Source organism: Prosopis cineraria, unplaced genomic scaffold (assembly GCF_029017545.1).
Source record: "Prosopis cineraria cultivar Desert tree isolate PC_DT_omini unplaced genomic scaffold, ASM2901754v1 PC1, whole genome shotgun sequence".
Lineage (NCBI taxonomy): Eukaryota > Viridiplantae > Streptophyta > Magnoliopsida > Fabales > Fabaceae > Prosopis > Prosopis cineraria.
In genome coordinates this window covers 47,868,814-47,894,072 of record NW_026555332.1, presented here as the reverse complement: position 1 = coordinate 47,894,072, position 25,259 = coordinate 47,868,814, and the positions used below count along the sequence as shown (strand labels likewise).

The 25,259-nt window shown below is 35.9% G+C and overlaps 1 protein-coding gene across 1 annotated transcript; it reads right to left on the bottom strand.

Moving 5' to 3' along the window:
• Positions 1 to 110: 110 nt before the first annotated feature.
• Positions 111 to 8,534, bottom strand: LOC129310940 (uncharacterized). The gene is given in 10 exon segments (XM_054952842.1): positions 111 to 727; positions 1,063 to 1,582; positions 1,585 to 2,266; positions 2,363 to 2,851; positions 3,718 to 4,179; positions 4,287 to 4,406; positions 5,025 to 5,279; positions 5,591 to 5,692; positions 7,716 to 7,870; positions 7,873 to 8,534. Coding segments are annotated over 10 exon segments (3,033 nt in total). The 5' UTR covers positions 8,096 to 8,534; the 3' UTR covers positions 111 to 702.
• Between the last annotated feature and the right edge of the window lie 16,725 nt (positions 8,535 to 25,259).

Genomic DNA, 25,259 nt, shown 5'->3' with positions numbered 1-25,259 from the left:
GTTCTCACTCTCTCGTTGGAGGGCAGGCGCAATTTTCGACCCACGCATGTATAGCTGGTTCAGGGGGAAAAACGAAACACATTCAAAGCAAATGAACTTCAGACAGCCAATTTCACAATCAACAATCTCACTAGTCACTACTAACCACAATCCAATCAACAGATTATTTGAGACTAGGTAATGAAAACACTGCTATTATTTTATCCCAGCACAGAATCAATGCCCCCTCTCCCATTTTACCAGAAAAGTGAGACGTGCAAGCGCGCATAGAGTAAGATAGGGGAAATGGGAAGAGGCAGGGAGCAGAGTCGTTGCTGTTGGGCGATACAGAGAGGGCCATCTAGCAATTGTGACAAACATGGCTGCCAATGCCCTGGCTTCGTATTAGCACCAGATGCTGCTAAAGTGCAAATCCATTACACCATAGTAAAATAAAGGAACACAACCACGTCAATGGGCAAGTTGAGCTGCAAAAACTTTCTGCCATCTATATATTGAATACTATGGATTTTCCCCCCAAACTACAAGGAAAGAAAAAAGAAAGAAAGAAAGAGAGCACAAAATTTGTTCGATGGCTCTATGCCCAGTTAGAGGCAATCATCAATCAATTCAGAACGAAAGAGCCATGAAAATCAAGTAAATGCCAAGTAAACCTGAGTGCCCTTCGAAAGCTTCTGACAAAAACACCATCGATCAGATGATCTAAATTAAAGCTCTAATCCTGTTCCTGCCAAAATATAAAAGGTTTAATAAATCACAAGCAAGACGGCTGCACACGGCACTCAATTTGAACCAAGCATGTAACGAGGGTGAAGTGGCAAAACAAAAAGTAACAGCAAAAAAATGGGGGGGAAAAAACTATAACGCAACATATCCAGGCCTGCCATTTGCAAGGATAAAGTAGATAACAGGACCTTCATTTCCAAATTCCAATATCATCTTCCAACCAAAATACATTTGCTCCTACCCAAAATATATTTCAGAGACAATCACTATAGCATCTCAAACATCAAAATTAAAAGATGACCATTCTATTCACCACCATCAGACAAAATGCCTTACCTTTGTAGGTGCTCTAGATATGGAGCTCCTGATAAGCACCAAGTGTGAACAATAGGACCCCTTTTAGTACAGACATCAACATACATCTCACTACCACCACCGGAGACAGGAAGGTAAACCGCCCCTTTGAACATCCACTCATCCCTTTCTTGACAATAAACATCTTCAAACAGCTCACCACACAACATACATAAGCACTGATCTTCATCAGAGGGAACTTCAGCATCCACTTCACTTCTGTCTGATTTATTGCCGTGTAAATCTATGGAATCAATACCCTCATACTCAGATGAAACTTCATCCTTGCCGACAATCCAGTCACTTGACCTCAAATACCATCTCCTTGAGGCCTTCAACATATCATTTTGTTCTCTTTCTCTCATAGCATGCCACTCCAAGTGTCTATTAAATTGTTCCTGATGCTTAAGCCTAAGGCCACAACTGCTGCAATGATGGGGGAAATCATCCAATAGTTCTCTGATCACAGGTAAATGCAATTCCCGGATTACACTGGGCTTAACTCAAAGCCAATTAGATTTTTAATTTCTGCAGGGGTTGATTGTGCAGAACTTTTTGCAGGTTGATTGTCTCTGGTAGATAAATCAGGAACAGTTGCAGAACCAGTAACTGAAACAGCCGGCAGAGTACTGCTGGTGGTGATGCTTTGGCTCTGATCTTCCAATCGAATCAGCACCTCAGCAGGCACCTCAGTAGACGAATCTATTTTTGCAGAAATCAAACCCTTTGCAACTAACGAGTTTAAAAGGCTTGAAACTGGATTAGATTTATTATTGGTGGCATTTGAAGTCTTGGCTGAGGCACTACTCACAGTAGAGGAAGATGGGGGTAGAGCAGGCAGGCTTGACAGAGCTCCAACCTTTCCTTGAGATTCTTTTGGCAGAGTAGATAAGTCATCATTAGAAGGACCTAATTGAGATGGAGATGCAACCCCAGACCCTGAAGAAACGGACGTTGTAGGAGATGATCCACTTGGCTGCGTAGGCTGAACCCCTGATTTCGATGTCAGGCTCCTTCTATCCATGAAACTTGTACCGGGCTGACCACTGCTGAAAATTCCACTCTTCATAACTGCAGCTAACATAGTACTTGTAGTTGACTGCTCTGAAGCTTCTTTAGTTTCTTTAGAGAGGGCTGTGGTTTCCTTCATCTCAGAAACTTCAGTATTAGAACCAAGATTCTGCAGCTGCAAAGCAGCATTATGATGTCTTGGCTGAAAAGTAGACACTAAAGACAATGGACCTTGCAAGTCCTTTTGATGCGATCTCTGTGAGTTACCAACCTGAACAGTACGTGGGAGGATGGATGATGAATCTTGAATATCTTGGCCCTGTAGACGTCCTGAAAATTGAGCCATTTTAAGAGTCTGTGGATGGTCTTGCTCAGCCAAAATCTGCATTTGATGAGGACGGTGGACATTAACCGGAGGTGATGGAGAATGTTGTCGCAAAGGTGACTGCCTAGAAGGAGACTCTGCTCCCACAGAATGAAATTGCTGTTGCTGTGCTGTTCCTACTGATCCTAATGTGGCACTTGACAAGAAAGGCCGATTTCCCATTTTGACATCAGAAGGATTCACAATGTTTGGCAACCTACCAAGAGTGGATCCAATGCCTTCCGAAGGACATGGCCTATGATTCGGCTCATCAAATGACTGCTGCTGAGATTTCCAAGATAATGATGGCCGATGACCAAAACCAGGCAGGCGTTTTGTTTCAGTGGATACTTCTCTATCTTCCTGAAACATGCTTTGAAGGTGATCTTCAACTGCCTGCGAGTAGAGGAAAAAAGATCAGTCAACTAAACCAGCCTAGATCTCATGTCAGTCATCAAAATATGTTGCTAGTTAAATCCCATTGCAGCACATGGACAAGTGATATGTTATCACTCTTTATCCAAACATAACCATCTGAATTAGAAATGGGCCAGCCTATTTTGCCTAGTTATTGCATGAAAAACTGCTAATTCATACCAATCAGATGGCCATTCAATAAAGGGAAAAGGTCAACCCCTTGGAACATCTTTCACTATACAAAGGTTTTAATGGTTTATGATTACTCTGGGGAAAAGCAAGAAGTTACTTGGAGTAGCCTACAGAAAGAGTGGAAGACTTGCCCAAGTCAAGCTAAATATTGGGCCAAGCTATATCCATTACACACTCACAAAATTAAAAACAACGTTTCCATCTGCAGGCAAGACATAATAATGAAAAACCACAGGATGATCAGGCCTCCAACGAAAACTTGTGGTTATTTGAATATTGGCCTTCAGTATACAACACTGTCAAACATATAAACAAGCCCTCATATTTGTCTTTTAAAAGGCCTCTTCAGATCCTAAAAAGATGTGTCAAAATAATTTACAAAAATTAATTGGGGATGGGGCACCTGTGATCCATTGATCACTTGTCTCCAACAGCGATATCTGACATCATTAACTAAAATTAATTTAAAGTCAACTCTTGCATTCTAAGGGATAAACCAGTAATGGCATTCAAGAAAGAAAATCTCAAGTATATCATCTGCATTCAACAAAATCTCTCAACATATCCTCAATAAAGACCAAGACCAGACAAATAATCAATAACAGTGAGTGAATGAAGTCTTTGATTCTAATGTTTAACATTTGCAAGCTCACCAAATTGTTATCATCAGCAGTCCAACAATCTTTGCTCAAGTTGCTAGAGGCATTGGATGCACCATGCTCAGTCAGTCCAGCATTCACCTCATCCCACATGTACTCCTCTTCCTCAGAATTTTTCCAGCTACTTGACAAGACACTACTCTTTATGCTAGTTAAGCTTTGGGTTGGCTGATTATGTTCATCCAAAATGATGGACTTTGGTGCTTCATGATTTGATAACCTACGCTTGAGACCGAAACCATTCCTTTGGACAGACATCATGTCTGCAGCATTGCTGCCTGCTTTGTACCAAGTTTTGTCACGTGCTAACTCAGAGGTCCTGCCACCAGCTCTTCCAATACCCAAACCTGAACTCCTTGAAAGATCAGGACCATATTCATTGCCTCCGTAGGATGTACCAATGCCCTTTTCAGGAACAGAATCATTATACGAATCTCTATTAGAGCCCTGAATGTTCTGCAATTCACAACATTATGATAAGGACTAGGACATATATATAGCATAAGGGGGAAAATACAGGAAAAACGAAGAGGCGGGAAGTAAAAAATTACTTATTCACATACATGCATGTTAGCGCTGGAATCCATCCATGGCCGTGCAGCACCCAATGCTCTATCTGGCCTTTCTGCACCATCACTAGAGTTTGTAGTAGCTCCAGCAATATCATTAGCTGTTCCTTTAATCTTCATAGCACAAACAAAGACAGAACACAGAAATCAATCATGAGATATATGACGTTAAAACAGGCATGTATGTCAACAAATATAAACAAGTAACATGACAGCAAAGTCACTGCTATAACTAATCATAATTTTTGCGCCTGCACAGTATAGATAAAATCCTTAGATCAATAAAAGTTACAATAGTTTTACTTTCTGACATCTCACCCCCAACTTGCCAACTGAGGAGAGGAGAAGAAAAGTTCCCGATCCCCAGTGTATATCCGCAAGCTCAGGTTCCTTAACAAACCAGATTTCTAGGCAGTTTAGCTTTGGAAACCTTGGCGTCTCATGGTTCTTAGGCTTTGAATGACCAGATAAAAACAATAGAAACCATACAAGGTGAAATTTGTAATACCCATCTGCTGCACGAATATCATAGAGCCCCAACAAGCAACAGACAAGATTAGGACATGGTGCCAAACTATTCCAGACCAAGTTTCCACATGCAAAGAATGCATGTCGATGACCACAAATTTTCTAACCATCGCAGCATAAAGAATGCTCAACTTGACCTATCCCAAAGATATCCAACAATCTGAACTAAAAGGATAATTTTGTGGGTGGGAATGCTTCACCTACCCTGGCTGACTGCTGAAGACGTTGCCTCTCCAGATATTTAGGATTCACATGGATGCTATGCTGTGGTCGTTGTGACTGTGAATCACTCCTCAGTGTAGATGCAGAAGATGAACCATTGACAGCAGGAGTGAAGCTGAGTTCCTTCTCAATCATCTGGAGGGTCTGGGGTGGAAAGACTCCTTTCCAAGTTCCGAAAAGGTGCCTCATACTTGAGTGGACAGAAGAATCAACCTGCCTGTATGCCTTGCAGAATACCTAAAATGTAAAGGAGTAATTGGCAAGTACCTAGTTAAAAGTAGGTGTGTAAAATCAGAAAGATATCTGTGGAAAAATGCAAAGTAAAATCTTGCCACTTTGTATATTAAAATAATCATTTTTCATTGTAAATGGAAACAAAAGCTCTTACAAAACCATTACCCTCGTAAATCTAAATTTAAATAGTTAAAAGTATAATTTTTTTATCTTCACAATATCAAGAATTCCCTTTAAAATATGTTATTAACAAGAACATTTCAAATAAAGGCATATAGATCAATGTAAGGATGAGCAAAGAATAGATATCTGACCTCAGGTAGTCTAGCAGCAAAGTATTTTATATAGTCCCGCCCAATATTCTTAACAATACTGTCTAAAAGATAAAGAGATGGGAGCTTTTGTTCAGTGGGAACCTGGAAAATCAGAATTAGATGCAACATAAGTTTCTATGTATAACATATAGAGTTTAATCAAACTAGAAAACCAACTGCTCGGAAAGATGTAAATAAGGGAAATATTTGAACCAGCTAAACATAAGCCACATGGCAGTTGGCAGCAAATTACATCAAAAGAGAAGTAACAGCAGATTGACAGTAGTAAGCTCAAAATGACAAAAAATAACCATCAGTCTTGTCTATTCAAAATTAAATGTTATTCCATTCCTTATTTTTAACCAGCTCTACCTGCCTATGTCATGTAATAAGGAGACTTGTGACACAATTAGAAAATAACGAAAACAAAATTAAACAATTCACTGTTACTGATTATTAGGAAGAGAGGTCCCACTCCTCAAAATATGTAGATTATTATGACTCTTCAAAGACTCGGGTAAGATGAAATTTCTAATTAAATTGCAGATTCCATATCCATCAACAAGAGTCACTCGTTAAATGTAAGTTCAAAAAATGAATCATAAATATTATGTTCTTTTTTCGTTTTTCACTTCTATGGGCACAAGGCAGACTTTTGACATCCCTTCTTTCCTTATTAGAAAAGAGATTCACCAGCTTTCCAACAATTCTATGCTGTTCATCATATTTAATCTGCCTTCTCATCTTTTCCAGCAAATTACATCTATGAGCTAAAAAATGACCTGTTTATCACTTATTTTCTTATAATATAGAGAGACGTGCCCCTCTAGTCATTCTATGAACGCAAGCATTTAAGCCAGTCCCTGGAAGACAAGAAAAGTGATGCAGCACATAATAAATAAGGTTGCAAATAGGGAAAGCACCAAACATCTAAAAGCACTATTCAGTTATGGATTCTACTTTGTGCTCCAAAAGTCCGGCACCTCAGTCACAAATCAAAATCTTACAACAACAACAAACCTTATCCCACTAGGTAGGGTCGGACAAATCAAAATCTTAATGCCAACAAATAAATCTTGCATGATATTACTTATTATAATAAATAGCTCATTCACTCTAGCAGCTCTTTGGCTTGGAAAAATGAATGTGCAAATCTGTCATATCTTTAAACCTGCTTTAATTCACTTCAAGACACTAGCATAGAATTGAAATCATATAAGCTCAATGCCGCTATGCAACTTGGCTTGGTAAATTACGTCTCTTCCATGGAGTAAATAGATTCTCAACATAAAATTCAGCTGCTTTGTAATTCACCAATTTCCAATGAAACACGAGCTAAAAACTTGAGAGGCAGACAAACAATCACACATTTGCTTCACAAAAATAAGGCAGCCCTACCATTCACAACATGCGGCAGATATTCTATAACCTAATTGAACAAAATTAAAAAAGAGGACTACAACAATGTTTGGGATTGCCAACAAACTTGACACGGGGAATTAGAATTCCTATCTCTAATAGTAGTGCTGTTTATCAGATGAAATTACAATCACTTTAATATTATGCTCTCATGAAGTTGATCGAACTGATAGCAGAAGGCTGAAGGGTGGTTTCCATAATTTTTTTATTTTTTATAAATGAAGTACAGTTATTATTTTTCTTATGTGGAAAATGTATAACTTGAGAATCGCAACTACAGATGATCTTCAGCTAAAAGCCTCAGCAAGACCCTGGGAAAGAAACCAAATGAAGCATAGTGTTAATCTTTATCTAGCTGATAAAATAAGCATCATCATCATTTAAGCTGGAAACTGCAATGTTCCCACCAATCGTCATTATCGTGCAGGCATGCTTCAAATTGAAACTATTAACCTTGGGGGAAAGTGGTACTTCAAAATCATGAAATTCAACTAATTTCACGCTTGTGGTACACAAAAAGTTCCTCATTTTACTTCCACTAAAATCTTGGCACAGACACGAAGAATAAGTGATAACGCCACCAATTATAGTGATTTCAGGGAGATCAAGAATTAAAAACAATCGCCCTTTTATTCCAAATGTCTTACAATTCAATATAGTCAGCAATTGAGAACATAAACAGCTACACAGTTTAAACTGGGTTCACCTCTAGAATGTTAGCGCAAACAGTGGCAGCAATTGCCTTCGCGGCATAAAGATTCTCGCCTGCAATTATAGTCAAGTTGGTAATTATCGGTTTAGAATTGAATGTTAGCTCAGCAAGTGCGGTTTTGTACTGATTGACAAGCTCTTGGTGAGCAGTTGGGGCTGGTATCCGCCGCGACCAGAGTCACTGTTTTCGGAATCTCTGTCATTTGTCCTAAACCTTGCTGGGGCCAATAAATTAACTCCAGAAGCCACTTGTCGCTGAGGAAACGGTCGAAGACTGGAACTTGAGCCACGCTCGAGCTCGTCGGTCAGTCGGGCTTTCTTGATACCCGGCTCTCTTGATCTATCGAACGGTCTCCGCGAGCTGTCCATGTCCATCACCGGATAACAAATCTAAACCCTAATATTAACCCTAATGCAATGCCTATCCTATGCGCTATGGCTAATTTAGACAACACAAATAAACAAATGTCATCGAAACATTACTACTCACGTGTATATTTTCGATTGAATCGACTCATAATAGAGGAAACAAATTAAATAACTCTATTCTCAAATTGTACAATAAGAATTGAATTGAGATAAAACCCTAATCCCGATACACAAGAATTATCAGAAAACATAGAGAAAAAGAGGATTGAATACAGAGACTCGAATCTTGATTCCGGAGTTACATATAAGGCGAAGACGATTCCCTAGGGATCGAGCGCACAAACGCTGTAGTGTAGTGAAGCTCGCTCGCTTCAGAAAACAACCATTCAGTACAGGAATATATAATATTAATATTATTTTTTGCTGTCAGAAATCAATCGAGTGACCTAAAAGATTGGCGGAGGCGGTGTGCTTAAGGGGGCGGGGGGCATTGTCGTTTAGATAAATTTATTCTCCAATCTCATTTGCTAATTTTCAGGGGAGGGAAACAGTTACCTTTTTTTTAACCAGCAAAAATTATGCATTAAAATGATGATTAAAATTATTAATTAAGATTTAAAGAATTAAACCTAGATGTTTAACTTCCATTTTCATAAAAATCCTTCATATAAAAAAAATTAACCAACCAATTGCCTTATGGTGCAGCCTGTGTAAGCTCCCGTATACATGAGATGAAATAGATTTAATGCCGCTTGTAATCTCTAACAATTATTGCCATAAAAAATGGAATTAACCAATCTAAGCAAATAATAGTAATAAGACAACAATTGAATTCTCACTAAAAGGAAAACAATCAATTGAATTATTAATTCGAACTTACAACTTCTCCCGTCTAAAAGTGTCACAATGTCATCATGCCATTTTGGCTATTGCTAAAGAATTTAAACCCTCTCTTCCAATACAATATCCTCGTCCCATGAGTCATGACTTGTGAGTGCCAACGATTTTTTTTTTTTTGTCAAAGTACAAATTCGCCTTAGATGTTTACAAAAAATTGTAGTCAACAAAAAATAGTCTTAACATTTTTAAAGGTATAATATCACCCAAGCATTTTTTTAAAATAGAATAATTTTGCCTTACCTTGATAGTTTGAAAGCTTTGACCATTAACTTTTATTTTTGACCATTAAATGCCTCACTCGCCAGCCATGTGAGAACCATTATGTTAAAGTAGGACCAATTTTTATTTTTTTTATTCAATTCTTTCTTCTTCTTCTTCTTCCTAACTACATTGTCCTAGAATCTATGTTGCAAATATTATCTAAACCATCAAGCAAACTAAGAACATATCAAAAACCATAGCGCACGAGATCGAAAATTAATTGAACAAGGTTATCCAACCCACGTGTCTTGGTGATGAATCTACCTATTGTGCAATGAATTTGGTCCTATAGGAACCATTTTTTGGTCTTGTAAACTAGTGTCATTAACATTGTTCTTGGAGCTGCATAAGTCGAAAAGGCTTTTGCATCTATCGACATCCCTGACATTTAAATATGTTGATTCATACTAGCTCTTAATTACAGTATTCTTTTTCTTTAACCTGTCTATTAACGCAATCACAGGTAGAGTATTCCTTGCTACTATGCTATTATTATACCAAAAAGAGTGGGGGGAGATGGCAATGCTGTGAGAAGCCAAAGTAAGCCTCATTGTGGCTATTACTACAATTCGACAGCAATCTCACGCTTCTTATCAAAACTAAGAGACCCTTAACATTTTTCATATTTTGTTCATAATTTTAGCTATTGTTATTCATTGTTCACTTCAATTTCCCATTTTTCAATCTTTGAAACCCTACTCTTCTTATAAATTTCCATATAATTTGACTCTTCCACGATTAAGACAACATATGGGCTTTAGATCTGAAAGAGGAAGAGAGAAGATGAAGCTGTAGAGCTTCGTATTTGAAAGACTGATTTTGACAGACATTGATATTGGCTTCTTCACCTTTGTAGCCAAATCAAAATGTAACCTCCCTGAGGTTAAACCATATTTAACTTCAAATCATGATAATCCAGGATTTTAACCTCAAAGGATTACCCAACTGTAGGGTTTATAAAAGGAATTTCACATAATATGTTTTAAAGGAATTCCAATCTAGACAATTCAAATCTCAAACATGCTTTAATAATCCCAAATCAAAGTTTTGAAAATAAAGTGAAAGCTTCAAAATCAATTGGGATCCAAATAATGAGTTTTAAAACTCAAAAACAGATTTAGGGTAAAAAGTGATATGTGTGCCACAGCTTACGGCTTGTGCATCACGACGTGTCTTCTTTGTGCCATGCATCGAGGCATGAGGCACCGTACGTCGTGGCGCATTGCACGAAATTTGATAGATCAGTGCTGTTATTTGATAGCTCGGGAGGTGAACTTTTGACACATCCTAAATCTCTGTCTAATATTCGATTGATGTGGTTTTGATGTCTCCATGAAGTTTTCTCCTAACTCTAGCTAATGGCACCATTTTCACATTCAAACTCATTTTCTATACAAAGTAGGACACCAAAACCCATTTTAACTACTTTTTTCACAAAATCTCCCAATGGGGTGTCCCAACTCAATCACATGTGCTAATAACTTACACAAACCATCCGACCACACTCAATGGACTCTTACAAACTTGTGCAACACACCACACAGAACCAAAAATGATTATTTCATAAAATTACCACTCAACTCCAATTTTTACAAAAACATAAAGGGGGAGGAATTATTACACAAACTCAACCATTTCATTTTAAATTTCACAAAATATATATGTTTCTACTTGAACAAGTATTTTGGCCCTATCCATGGGTTCACAACTAAAATTCCCTAACTCAGGGCACAAAATACACTAGTTATACACAAAATCATATAAGTAGTGCATAAATCATGTCAATTAATCCTAGTTGGCAATTACATTAACAAATACACATGAAATCAACTAAAGAGAGGCATATAAAGGATTTACTCCATAAATTCTAAGCCTTTGTGTGTTTTTCCTGACTAGGATCCGATGAGCTAGTTCCTGAAAATATTGAGAATTGAGGGGTGAGTACAACCACTCAATAACCAAGTTTAACTGAACCCATACAGTTGCATATCAATTGTAAATAGATACAATTAGGCAAATAAGTATATATATCACATAACTCTCGCCTACGGTTCACAAAACTAACAACCATATGACTGGGCTTGCCATAAAAACACTTTATCAAGTTCTTAGCTAACACAGGGTCGCAAAAATAATAACCATGCACCCTCAACACATGTCGGATCATAAAACTAACAACCATGTGGCTGGACTTATATGCATGATCAGATGCCAACCTTATATCCTCCTGTTACCTTCGATATAAAACCAGTGGCTATTATGTGGCTACGTCCTTCACAAACTAACATAGCCTTCCACTTATGAGGAGTTACCGAGCCAGGGTGAACTCACTCACTTATATAATCCAGTTTCCCCCAATACTAAAACGATGAGGTGTCGTACCTCTAATCTAGCCTCTTCATGAACCGACGGAGACTAGTTAGGTTTGAGTCCCTTATAAAACCAGTGGGATAGTCTCGAATCAACTATAGAATAAGGGCTACCTCCCAATTCTAATGGTTGGTGCCAAGGCTAGTTCTCAATTCGAACGGTCACTGCCAATATCACGTAGATTTCAACCAATCTACTCCTCTCTCTAGGCGAACTCTCGTCAATGATCATACTATGCACATTTCTCACATGATATGCATTTCAACAATCAATTCATAACACATAAGCTCAAATAACTCAACTACTCCACGCATTCAACATATTATATACTACAAATTTTCACTTTTGTAACATGCTACAAGTAAACCTTTTAAATCACAAGTAAGTGGCATAATCATTTCTTTCCCAAAATCATTTCACTAATCAACATTGCCAACATGCATCACACATTTAAATCATTCACCATGTTTCATAAAACACAATTAATATTCAACCATAAATGTAAAGTTTTTCCTGATTATCTCAAACCTTTAAGAGGTCAAAGGTTTATCCCTCACTAAACCAACTTCTTAAAGCTTCAACAAGCTCGAATGGTGCCGAAATGAACCTCTTTACAAACATTTCACAAGAATTTCATTATTGTCTAACTCTTGAAGCTTTATCAACATAAAACTCCACACACTCTATTTTAATCAACTCATAATTAACCCATTCATACCCAATGGGCTCATTAGATTTCATTAATGCACATTATCATTAATAACACTTCAAACCATCATTAATGCACATTAATCTCTCTCAACTACTTTATAAATATTACTTTTCGAATAATAAATGCTCTCATGGACCAACCACTTCTAAAATCATCTATGTGGTGTTTCAATACATTAAACAACTCCTATTATACTTATTTTAACCAATAGAATTGGACCCATATTCCTATGGACCAAAAATCTATCTTTCAACTCAAACCCTATCACAAGTCATCATAAATGAGGGAGGGAAAGGAAGAATAAGACTTAGATTATCTATCTTGAGTGTTTGGGAGCTTCAATCTAGCCTCAATAGAATCCAATGTTGTGCCCTAGCAGAGTCAAAACTGAGCTCTTTATTTTTCTTCTTCCTCTTCTTTTATTTTTCTCTTGCAAAACAAATCAGATATATTTAATTTTTGATCGTGCGCCACCCTCCACCGTGGCGTATGGCACTGAGGAGCTTGTTACATTTAAATTGTCTCCATGCACCGCAGTGGACTAACCACGCATCGTGGCGGGTGGCACAGAAAATAATTCTTTACTTTTTCATCCTTTTTCCTTGCCTGGGTGGCCTGCTATCGATTCGGACCCACTTCTAAGGCTAAAATCACAACAATTATGCTAAGTTAAGCCCCTCTGGCCACACATCTCATTAACTCACTAATTACCCTCATCAGGTTAATAAACCAAGGTTAAAATTTGTTCGAATGTTAAACAAAGAACATGACCTTCTTCACCTTTACAGCTTGCACATGGTAGGGCTGTGGGGGCATTGACAAATCCAGGGGAGGCATGAAGATTGTGGAGATGCAAAAAAGATGTCGATGGTTAGCGAAGAATTGAACAACGTTGAGAAATTGAGAAGCCACATGAGGATGTATGGGAAACAAGTTTTAAGCCAATCCAGACCAAATAACCTGCCATATGTGCAGATCTTGGTCAAAATGAACGGTTTAACAATCAACATAGGTCTTCTGTCATGGTAGTGTAAAATTGTAATATTTTGAAAAACATCATGTCAACATTGCATCTTTTAAAATGTTAGGATATCAATTACACTTTTTTGAAAATGTTCGGGGAAATTTGTGCTTTGGGCCTTTTTTTTTGAAAATGAAACTTTCAATCTCCTAAATCTGCTCTAGTTATAGATTTAGCTCTCTAAGTTTAATTTTTATTAATTTAGTCCATAATGTTTTGTTAAATTATCATTTGAGTTCTTTGAGTTTTTAAAATATAAATTGACTTTCAAAATACTCTAACATGTAAAATATATTGATGACTTAACACACACACACACATGTTGTTACATAAAAAACAAATTAACCTTCAAATCAATTGATTTTTATCAATATAGTTTCTTAAAATATGTCTTATTCTCTTAATTTTTGAAAATTTAAAGTATGTTTTATCAATATAGTTGTTATTTGGCTGTGCTCAATTCAAGCTGGCTTATTCTTGTTCAACTTAGAGTATCATATCATTTAAAAAAAGTCCATATAGTCAAACCCAACCTTAACTTTTTTTGGCCAAATTCGAGTTAGCTTGTCAGGCTTGGCCAAAATCATTGACTACACATGCATATAGAGCCAGTAATTCCAACAACCAGACTTATTCGAATCAAGTTTAAAATATTCTACCTTTTCGAAAAAGCTCATATAACTAAGTCTTGCTCTAATTTTTTTGGAGAGGATTTGAGCTAGCCCGTCAAGCTTGGCTCATATTACCAGCATTACAATTAACATTCTGTTACCTATATCAGCAAACTTTAACTATTTTACCTCATTTTTAAACAATGAGAACCAAATTGATAATTAAAATAAACTTAAACAATCAAATTTATAAAAATTAAACTTGAAGGATCAAATTAATAACTGAGAGAAACTTGAAGAACTAAAAATTTTACACCATCTCAATTTTTTTCTAGTTGTTAAATGTTAAAATTATTTTATATAAATAATAATTCAATAATTGAGATTCTTACTTATGCGGAGTCATGCTTGTTTTGTATAAAAAAAATGATGAAAACCACTTTAGGAAGCTATAAATACATGTTAAATAAATCTGGGTAAAATACAATGACCTTCCTTCCATTTTATTAAAATGAAAAAGGCCTCTCTTTATTTTTGAAACCTACACTTCATTCTAATTTTTAATTTAATAGCTTTAGAAATATTTCATTAAAGATTCTGGAATACTTAATTTTTATTTGTAATTATGTTGAAAAATTTAAAATTATTAATTTGTTCTTATGATTTAATTGTCTATTCTCTCATAATTTAAAAAAACTTTAAATATTGAAGTATGCCAATATTTAAATAAAAAATTTAAAATTTTAACTCGTTAATTTTTTTTAACCACATGTTTGAATTTTTTAAAAAATTACCAAATAAATACGTTTACATAACAAGAAAATTAAAATATAAATAAAAAATTAAAAAATAAATGTATATGAATTTTTTTGGATAATTTAAAGGATGTCATGTTTATAAAAGAATATTTTAGTTCAATACATATAACTTAATGGTCAATTAATAGTTGATTGGATGGAAATAAAATATTAAAAATGAAGAGAATGTTTGTGTTTTGTAACTATTCATATTAGGGGTAATTTGTATAGGTTTCAAAAATTAAAAAGAAGATATATATATATATATATATATATATATTAAGGTAAAATAAACAAGGTTTCAAAGTATTTTACTTTAAATCTATTGAATGTGCTTTGACAAGGAGAATTACTTAGACTTTGATGTCCCCGGTAAAGACATTTAAGTATCACAGGTGCTTTGACAACTTAGTAAGAGAAAAGAAAATGAGATCCTGTTGTATTCAAGTTGTCTCGTTAAATTAAAATGTTTTTAAAATCACATGAATAAAATTTATACTTTTTACTTTATTTAGTTTATGCAGAATATATTTTATCATTAGCATCATTATTTTCATTACAATGTTAATTTTAAATAGAGTGACGAGTTCATTTAAATGCAATAATTTTTAGTTTAAACAAACTTCATTGGATTAAATGAACGAAGATAATAAATCTCGTTTTCAAACAGTTAATATTTTTGTTAGATTAGAATTTAGATATACTAATTTTTTTATTTATCTTTTCAATATACATCTAACGAATTTACGCACCAGCTAATATATTAGCATTAGTTAACGTTTAAGATCAGCCACTTGAATTCAAAATTCTTGTAAAATAATTTCTTAATTTCCCAAGTATTGAGCTAGGAAAAAGATAAACGAGCATGTTATTCAAATTAAATAATGAATTTTTTGTACGGCTTAACCCTGTTACATGAACAGCGTTAAAAAAGAATCACAATTGGGTTGGATATGCTTGGTGCGATAAAAACATGGCACTACATCATCAAGGACTCGTTCAACATCTGATAAAATTAGTTAAGGAATTTCGAAGCCAGTATACACTCATAAATCAACCTTTTTTTGACCAATCAGCAATACTAATATATTCAATGAGAACAGGACAAAGGTTTAAACAGAAACCATAAGCCCATGGTAGAGGCACAAAACAAGACAGGGTAAAGACAAAAATACTAAAGAAAAAGAGACAAGCAGCCAATACTAGCAAACCCCATACCCTGCAGATTAAAAGAGAAGGGACTAGGTTTTTGTTTCCCATGATCACAAGGAAAAAGGAAAAAAGAAAAAAGAAAACGTAATAGGGAGTGGATGTCCCACAACCTTTGATGTCAAAACTGCAAACATCATTGCTAAAAAGGAAGCTCCTCTTACAGGGAGAGGACCAACAAACTTCTAAAAGTTGAAGGTAACTTTCAAAATTAGAAAAATCATAGTAGACGCAAACCAACTGCATCCATGAACAAAAATAATTCATAGAATAATAAAACTCCTAAAAATAAAAAAAACAAGTTGGAAAGAAACACAAACAGACACACAATAGAAAATAATCCTAGACACCGCTAGGGGGTGCTAAGATAATCTAAGCAAAACCAAGGAGTCCCCCATCCCTAGCCACACCACCATGAGTCTCTTGGTTTACAGCCAGCAAAAGGCTTAGAGTAAACAGCCAAAATCCTCAACAATTGACTTAGTGTACTTGGCACATAAGTAATGACCTCAAATATTTGTATCATTGGATTTCACCAAAGCCCCAAATCATCTACCTTCACGACCTTGAATTTATCCACCACAATTTTGGTTTCTTCACCCAAACCATCCTTTTGCTTCCATTTCCCAACCTTTGAATGTAGGCCGCACAGGAGGCAGGCGTGGATAGCGACACCTGATTGGTTGCTTGAGTCGTGCCCGGAAGGACACTGTCCTTAAGAACTATTCTGGCACACCATCTGACGGCCAGCAGTTCCCCAGGATTAAACAAGCACCTCCTCGGTGGAACGAGGGAACAGAACAACGGAGACCAAATGTAATCACAGACGTACACAGACAGATTCACAGAGGGAGGAAGAGAGGACCGCGAGGACTCAAGAGGCTTTTTTGTGTTTCACTCTGTTGAACCCATGGCTATATATAGCCTGAAGGTGGACATGAACGTTGGGGGGTTACCACCAGTTTAAAAGCTCGGTTACAGTCTCATAAAAATTATTTAAAAGCTTGTCTGGAAACATTGGAGTTACACAAAACGCATTCAACCTCCTATCTGGAAATGTTGGGAACGTTGGGAAGACAAATGTTTAGAAAAAATTAATTTGTTTAATGAAAAAAACGTTCTTGGTTTGACTTCAAACTCTAGACAGCCAAAATTTGAGTTTCTCCGGCAAGCCAAAATAATTATTTATTTGTAAAAATAATCCGGTAAAAGGAACCCACTACCTCTTGAACTCACGCGCAGGGGGGGCGAATCGGCTGATTTTAACTGCGATTGCCCTGAGTTGGCCTGTCTCATGTGCGTGAGGCCACTTCTCTTCCAAGCCCATTTTACTAGCCCACTTCATTCCTTAGTATATATACACTAGGAGAGTCTTTCTTTTAATCAATGTGGGACTTTGACACACACACACTTTTGACACACATACAACAATCCCCCACATGTGTCAAAAGGATCTATGTTCGTCTGAGTTATTCACACGGAGGATAATCACTTTGAATTTGGTGTCTGTCGACTTGAACCAATCCTAGACTAACAAAACTTAGCACATAGAAAAGTCGGTGTAACTTTGTTATTGAACCAACAGATCTTGAGCATGTGCTAGAGGTCTTGTTAATCGGATTATACCCCCACAGTCTCTGCTGTTAACGACAGTTTTGCACGTTATCGGCCATGCGCTCGCCTGGTTTTAACAAATGCTCTAGAGATTTTGCCACGATCTCATAGGAGCGACCTCACTCCACATTTGTATAGGTGTTTTCATCAAGTGTATCTGCAATGAATACACCATCCGTAAGGACTATGAAAACATTAAGAGCTATCGCTCAGCCTCCGTTCAATGCATTCTAGCACTTTCTCAAGCCATAGGAAGGGACAAAATTCAGTGCTAGCAGAACTAACAAGTGACTTGTTCTTACCCATTGAACCTTCTTCATGGGATCTCCAATCACAAAGGTTGGGTTGCCATCACCGTTAGTTTCAAACAGGCTTAAGTCCCATTCCCCTCGACGTTTCAATAATAAATTTCTTCCCTAGGGGTTTAGTTAACAGATCCGCCAGATTTAACTCTGATCTCACATAATCGATTGAGATGACCCCGTCTTTAAGCAGCTGCCTTATAATATTATGTCTCAATCGAATATGTCTACTTTTGCCATTGAAGGTCTTATTTTTAGCCGTTGCTATTGCAGACTGGCTATCACAATGTAAAGACACTGATGGTGTGGGCTTTTCACCTATTGGAATACTTGCTAAGAAGTTTTTCAACCACTCAACTTCAGTCCCAGCCAGCTCCATTGCAATGAACTCAGAATCCCTTGAGGATTTTGTGTTGATCGTCTGTTTTGCAGACTTCCAGATTATTGCACCACCACCAAGAGTAAATATATAACCACTAGTGGATTTTGTCTCTTCTGAATCCGAAATCTAGTTAGCATCACTGTATCCTTCCAATACAGTAGGAAATCCACTATACAATATATCATAATTCATGGTACCTCTCAAATATCTCAAGACTCTCACCAGAGCCTCCCAGTGTTTACTGCCTAGACAGTGAGTATATCTACTCAATCTGCTTACAGCATAAGCTATATCAGGCCTAGTAAAGTTTATCAAATGCAACAGACTCCCAATAATCTGTGCATACTCAGATTGAGCAACTAGGTCACCTTTGTGCTTTTTTAATTGCACACTCGAATTATAAGGAGTACTCAAAGGAGCATCTTCAAGATGTCCAAACTTTCCTAGGATTTTCTCAACATAATATTCTTGGGAAAGCAAGATTCCATTTTCATTCCTTATGATTTTTACACCCTAGATTACCTTGGCTTCACCCATATCTTTCATGTCAAAATTTGAAGAAAGAAAATTTTTTGTTTCATTAACAATACACATACTAGAGCCAAAAATTAGCATATCATCCACATACAAGCATATAATCACACAATCATTATTTACAAACTTTTATAAACACATCTTTCTACTTCAACAGTAGAAAATCCATCAGTTGTCAAAACTTGATCAAGTTTCTCATGCCATTACTTAGGCACTTGTTTTAAGCCATATAAAGACTTCACAAGTTTACAAACTTTATTTTCTTGCCCAGGAATCACACATCCTTCAGGCTGTACCATGTATATTTCTTCTTCTAAATCGCCATTTAAAAAAGCGGTTTTAACATCCATTTGGTGAACAAAAAGTTTGTAAATTGAAACCAAAGCAATAAGAACTCTTATAGAAGAGATTCTAGTCACAGGAGAAAATGTGTCAAAATAATCTATATTTTCTTTTTGAGTAAAACCTTTGGCCACAAGCCTTGCTTTATACTTATTAATTGAACCGTCTGGAAAATATTTTTTCTTAAAAATCTATTTACACCCAATAGCCTTAGCTCCTTGGGGAAATTTGATAAAACCCAAGTTTTATTTTTCCTTAAAGAATCAATTTCAATTTCAATTGCTTCTTTCCAAAATTTGGCATCAGGAGAAGAAATAGCTTTATAAAAATTTAACGGTTCATCTTGTACTAAATAAGTGTAAAAATCATCTCCAAAACTTGTTTCTTTCCTTTGTCTTTTACTTCTCCTTAAAACCAAATCCTCATTTAAATTTTGTTCAAACTTTGAATTCTCAACAGGTTTAAAAACATGCTTAATTTTCAAAGGAAAAATATGTTCAAAAAATTCAGCATCCTTAGTCTCAACAATTGTGTTTTGGTCTAAAACATCACTGTTTAAAACTAAAAAATGATACGCTGCACTTTGTTCAGCATATCCAATAAACATACAATCAGAAGTTTTAGAGTCAATTTTCCTCTTTTTAGGATCATGCAATAAAACTTTTGCAAGACACCCCCACACTTTCAAATATTTTAAGTTTGGGGTAAATTCTTTCCATAACTCATAAGGTGTTTTTTTTTATTTCTTATGTGGTATCCTATTTTGTAAAAAACATGCAGACAAAATAGCTTCTCCCCACAAGTTATCAGGGGCAGAAGAACTCACAAGTAAAGCATTCATCATTTCTTTTAATGTTTTATTTTTCCTTTCTGCAACACCATTAGACTCTAGAGAATAAGGAGGTGTTATCTCATGTATAATTCCTTTTTTTTTACAAAAATCATTTAACAAAATATATTCTCCTCCTCTATCCGATCTAACCCTTTTAATTCTTTTGTTTAACTGATTCTCAACCTCTGCTTTATATAACAGAAATTTTTCAAAAGCCTCATCTTTGTTTCTTAACAAGTATACTTTAGTATATCTTGAAAAATCATCAATAAAAGTGATATAATATTTTTTATCACCTCTAGTCATGGTTTGTTTTAAGTCACCTAAATCTGTGTGAATTAAAGATAGTAATTCAGATTCTCTTTGACTAGAAAAATGAAGTTTTTTACTTTGTTTAGTTTCTGCACATACTTCACATTTTTCAAAAACATTGTTTTTAATTTCAGAAAGTAATCCAAGTTGTCGCATCCTATTTATATAACCTTTACTAGCGTGACCTAGTCTAGCATGCCACAGGTCAAAGGAATCAACCATATAAATTGGCATATACTCAGAAGATTCAATCTTATTCATTTCATCAACATTCAAAACAAACAGTCCCTGATTACAATACCCTTTGCCTACAAACACATTATTTTTTGTCATTACAATCTTATCAGATTCAAATGACACTTTAACCCCAGCTTTCCCTAAAAGAGCAACTGACACTAAGTTAGCTCTAACTTCAGACACATGCAGAACATCGTTCAGAGCCAGAGTCTTTCTGATGTGAGCTTTAAGACCACTTTCCCTTTTCCTTGAACCTTAGCAGTTCGGGAATCAGCAAGGTAAACATGGTCTTCCCCTTCCTTTACAGGATTATAGGTGGTAAACATCTCTTGGCTAGCACATATGTGCCTGGTAGCCCCAAAGTCTACCACCCATTTCTTCACATCAGAAATCAAGAGAGCTTGTGACACCACTGCAGCAATGATGTCATCATCACTGTCACCATCTCATTGTACCAAATTTACATTTGGCTTTCGAGGCTTATCACGGGTTGCTCTCTTCCTACACTGTGCTGCATAGTGTCCTGGTTTGCCACAGACAAAACAGTCTCCTTTCTTTTTGAAAGGGGGTTAGAAGCATTGGGTTTGTAATCAGATTTTCTATTCCTCTTGTCTTTAGTTTTAGAATCATACCTCTTACTGTGAGGCTTTGTCTCTACTAAGTTGGCTTTGAATGTCATTTCTCTGGTTCGAGCTGCACGTATTGCCTTGCGGTTGGTGTCTTCGATGATGATGTGAGTAATCAAGTCAGTCAAGGATAGCTGCTTTTGTTTGTGTTTCAGCTGCTGTTTGTAGTCAGACCATGATTCTGGCAGCTTCTCAATCAGTATCCTAGCAACGAACTCGTCTGGAAGGTTGATGTTTTCAGCACGAAGCTCCTCCAGCAGCTTATGATATTCATTGATTTGCTCCTTCACATCCTTGTTCTCGGTCATCTCCCATTTATAGTAGTTGCCCACAACGAACTTTTGTTTACCGGCATCCTCAGCAGTGTACTTTGTAACCAGGGACTCCCATAACTTACAAGCTTCCTTGTAGACACAGTAGACATCGAACAAATCATTAGATAAAGTGCTAATGATAGTGTGTCGGCATACCTTGTTTGCATGAGTCCATGCAACTCGTTGGGCTTGATCAGTATCAGCAGGAGGCTCGGATTGAGCAAGAGCAGCAGCCACACCATGCATGTCAAGGACGGTGAAGACACGTTCTTGCCAGCGTTTGAAGTTCCGGCCATCGAAGACTTCTATCTTCGATATGTCTGGAAACGGCCTCAGTAAAGGGACGGCAACAGCAGTAGGGACGTACTGACCTCCGGCCGAACCACTCGGCACACCCTCGGGAGTGACATTCTCAGCACTGTTGGTCACCATTGGGTTGAACAGTTCTTAAGATTGTAGGCCGCACAGGAGGCAGGCGTGGACAGCAACACCTGATTGGTTGCTTGAGTCGTGCTCGGAAGGACACTGTCCTTAAGAACTATTCCGGCACACCGTCTGACGGCCGGCAGTTCCTCAGGATTAAACAAGCACCTCCTCGGTGGAACGAGAGAACAGAACAACGGAGACCAAACGTAATCACAGACGTACACAGACAGATTCACAGAGGGAGGAAGAGAGAACCGCGAGGACTCAAGAGGCTTTTTTGTGTTTCGCTCTGTCTGAAACCCATGGCTATATATAGCCCGAAGGTGGACATGAACGTTGGGGGTTACCACCGGTTTAAAAGCTCGGTTACAGTCTCATAAAAATTATTTAAAAGCTTGTCTGGAAACGTTGGAGTTACACAAAACGCATTCAACCTCCTGTCTGAAAACGTTGGGAACGTTGGGAAGACAAACGTTTAGAAAAAATTAATTTGTTTAATGAAAAAAACGTTCTTGGTTTGACTTCAAACTCCAGACAGCCAAAATTTGAGTTTCTCCGGCAAGCCAAAATAATTATTTATTTGTAAAAATAATCCGGTAAAAGGAACCACTACCTCTTGAACTCACGCGCAAGGGGGGCGAATCGGCTGATTTCAACTGCGATTGCCCTGAGTTGGCCTGTCTCATGTGCGCGAGGCCACTTCTCTTCCAAGCCCATTTTACTAGCCCACTTCATTCCTTAGTATATATACACTAGGAGAGTCTTTCTTTTAATCAATGTGGGACTTTGACACACACACACTTTTGACACACATACAACATTGAATTTGTACTAAAATCAATGCCAGCACAGTTATGGTTCTAGAGTTTTTATTCCATAGCCATCCCTAGCTTTAAAGCCAATAGAAGATTGTCAATAATTTGAATTAGGATCTTCAAAGTATTGGCATCTTCTACTCCCATGGCCCTCCTTTGCTTTTCTTCCACCCATAATGCTTCGAGAATTTGCCACCTACTTCTATTTAGACACTCTACAAACACCATCTCACCTTTATCCATCGGCTACTATGCTATCAAGAGCATGACAACAATTCCACCATGGGGAGATCCAAAACCCTTCGAGAGAAAATGAAAACACTGCTTCAGCTCCTAAGCCCTTACTCCTTAAACAACCTTGTCCATGGAATTTAACTATTCAAAACTTCTAATAGCCTCTCGATAAGTGCATATTTTATAGCTAAATGGGTATAGATTTTTGTTTATATTTAATTAGATTTATTAATATTTCATATCTATTTAATTAATATTTATATTTTTTCCTATCACTTAATTATAAGATAAAAAGAATTTTTGATATAGAATTTATTCATATCTTTATTTTTTATATTTTGCAAGAAAATAATGGATTAAACCGAGGAAGGAAATGCAATATAAAAAAAGAAAAGGTTGTGTATATATATTGATTGAAGGAGCAGCATCATATATAACAATACACCAAGGAAGCAGCTCTTGTGCAGATTAGGTGCAGTGATACACTTGAAAATCAAATAGAGAGAGATATTAAAGAAAAACAGTGCAGTGCTTTTATATATATATATATATATATATAAAATAAAGTCTCACATCTACAGGAGTGATTGAATCAATTTAAAACCCAAGGGTTTTTACAGGGTTTCATAAAATAAATTTATAATAAATATATTGAGGGAGCTATTTATAAAAGATATCAAATAAGTTATATTTTTAAAATTAATAACTTTTTTTTATGTATGAATAACTTATGTTCGGATAGTAACAACAAAACATCTATAATTAATAAATGCCCATGAAAATGTAGGGTTCCTGTATGTTATATTTCAAATTTAATTAAAATATAAACTACTCCAGTTATATATAATTTTATAAGAAAAACACAAGTAGTAAGGGTTTTATATTTGTAAGAATATTCACCTCATGTTTCAATGTTCAAATATTATTAAAATACCCTATAAATATATGTACTTGTAACATGTATAGATAAAATGACAAGCAAGATGAGCTGATGGATATCTGCTAGCTAGCCTACATTTAGTACTTTTAGTTTTGGGGGATATTTATCTTAATCATGATTAAATACCTACTTACTCGAAGATGGTTCCTAATTGGTTCGGAAGATGTCTTCATCTGATGCTTGAAGGTCTTCAATTTCAATTTTTTAGTCTTCCCCTTCCTCCACTGGTGGCGTCTGGATTGCAGGGCTTTCTTCGTCAGCTTTCTGTCATGGAATTGCAGTTGTTGGCTTTGTATCACTTAAGTTTTTTGTGTTGTCTAGTTATGTTTTAGTTTGTTTGCTTTTGTGGCCCAATCACTTGGAACGCCTTTTAAATATATGTGCCAACTTTTTAAGTAATGAATTAATTGTCCTTTTTTTATTTTTTAAAAAAAGAAGAAACATCTACTTTACTCATAATAAATACTCTTCTTCTTTAAGAAAGAAAGTATTCAATTATTTATTTAAGTATTTTAAGAATTTTTTTAAGATATTTGAAATTTGTGGGAGCATTTTGAAAATTGAGAGTGAAATCTTTGAAAAATTCTGCATATCATAATTATTTCTTTCTCACTCCTTAGCTTTCTTTGTGATTGGGAATTTTAGATGGTGTTTCTAATTTTATTATGTTTTTTAATTCACTCAATTAGAGTAGGGATGTGGCTCAATTAGGGAATTAATTTTATTATATGTTTCTAACTTACCTAGTTGAGGTAAAGATGTAGCCCAACTAAGAAGGTAGTTTTTATTTTTTGACTCTTTACATTTATATTTATGAATATATTTTGCCATTTTTCAGTTATATTTATTTATCTTGTTCTTCATATTGATTTTATGATTGAGCACTATTTAATTAAATTTATGGATAATCTTAACAGATTGGGAGGTGAAGAAAAACCTAAATACAGAGAAATAGACATAATTAATTAGGCTAGAAATATTTCTAAAAATCTGTGATGACTTAAACTAAAACTTTATGATCTAATTAGTTATTTGGATATTGTGAAAATAAATTCAACACTAGTTAAAAAAACTAATTAATAATTCAAAAAAATATTAGGACACTTTAAAAATAATAATTATTATAATTCATTACAGAGTTAATTCAAAAGGTGAAAACTAGTAATCTATAGGTGAATCTTAAATCTCAATGCTTTAATTGTGATTTCTTCATCATTATTTCTTGCTTATTTTTATTTTCATATAGCCTTGTCAAATAATTCATTTTATTTATTTTTTAAATTATTAATTATTTAAATTAATAAAAACACAACTTCTCAAATAATTTATTATTGTGATCGTGTGTGTTTGCGGCAGGGATCACGTCCATACCAACTCCT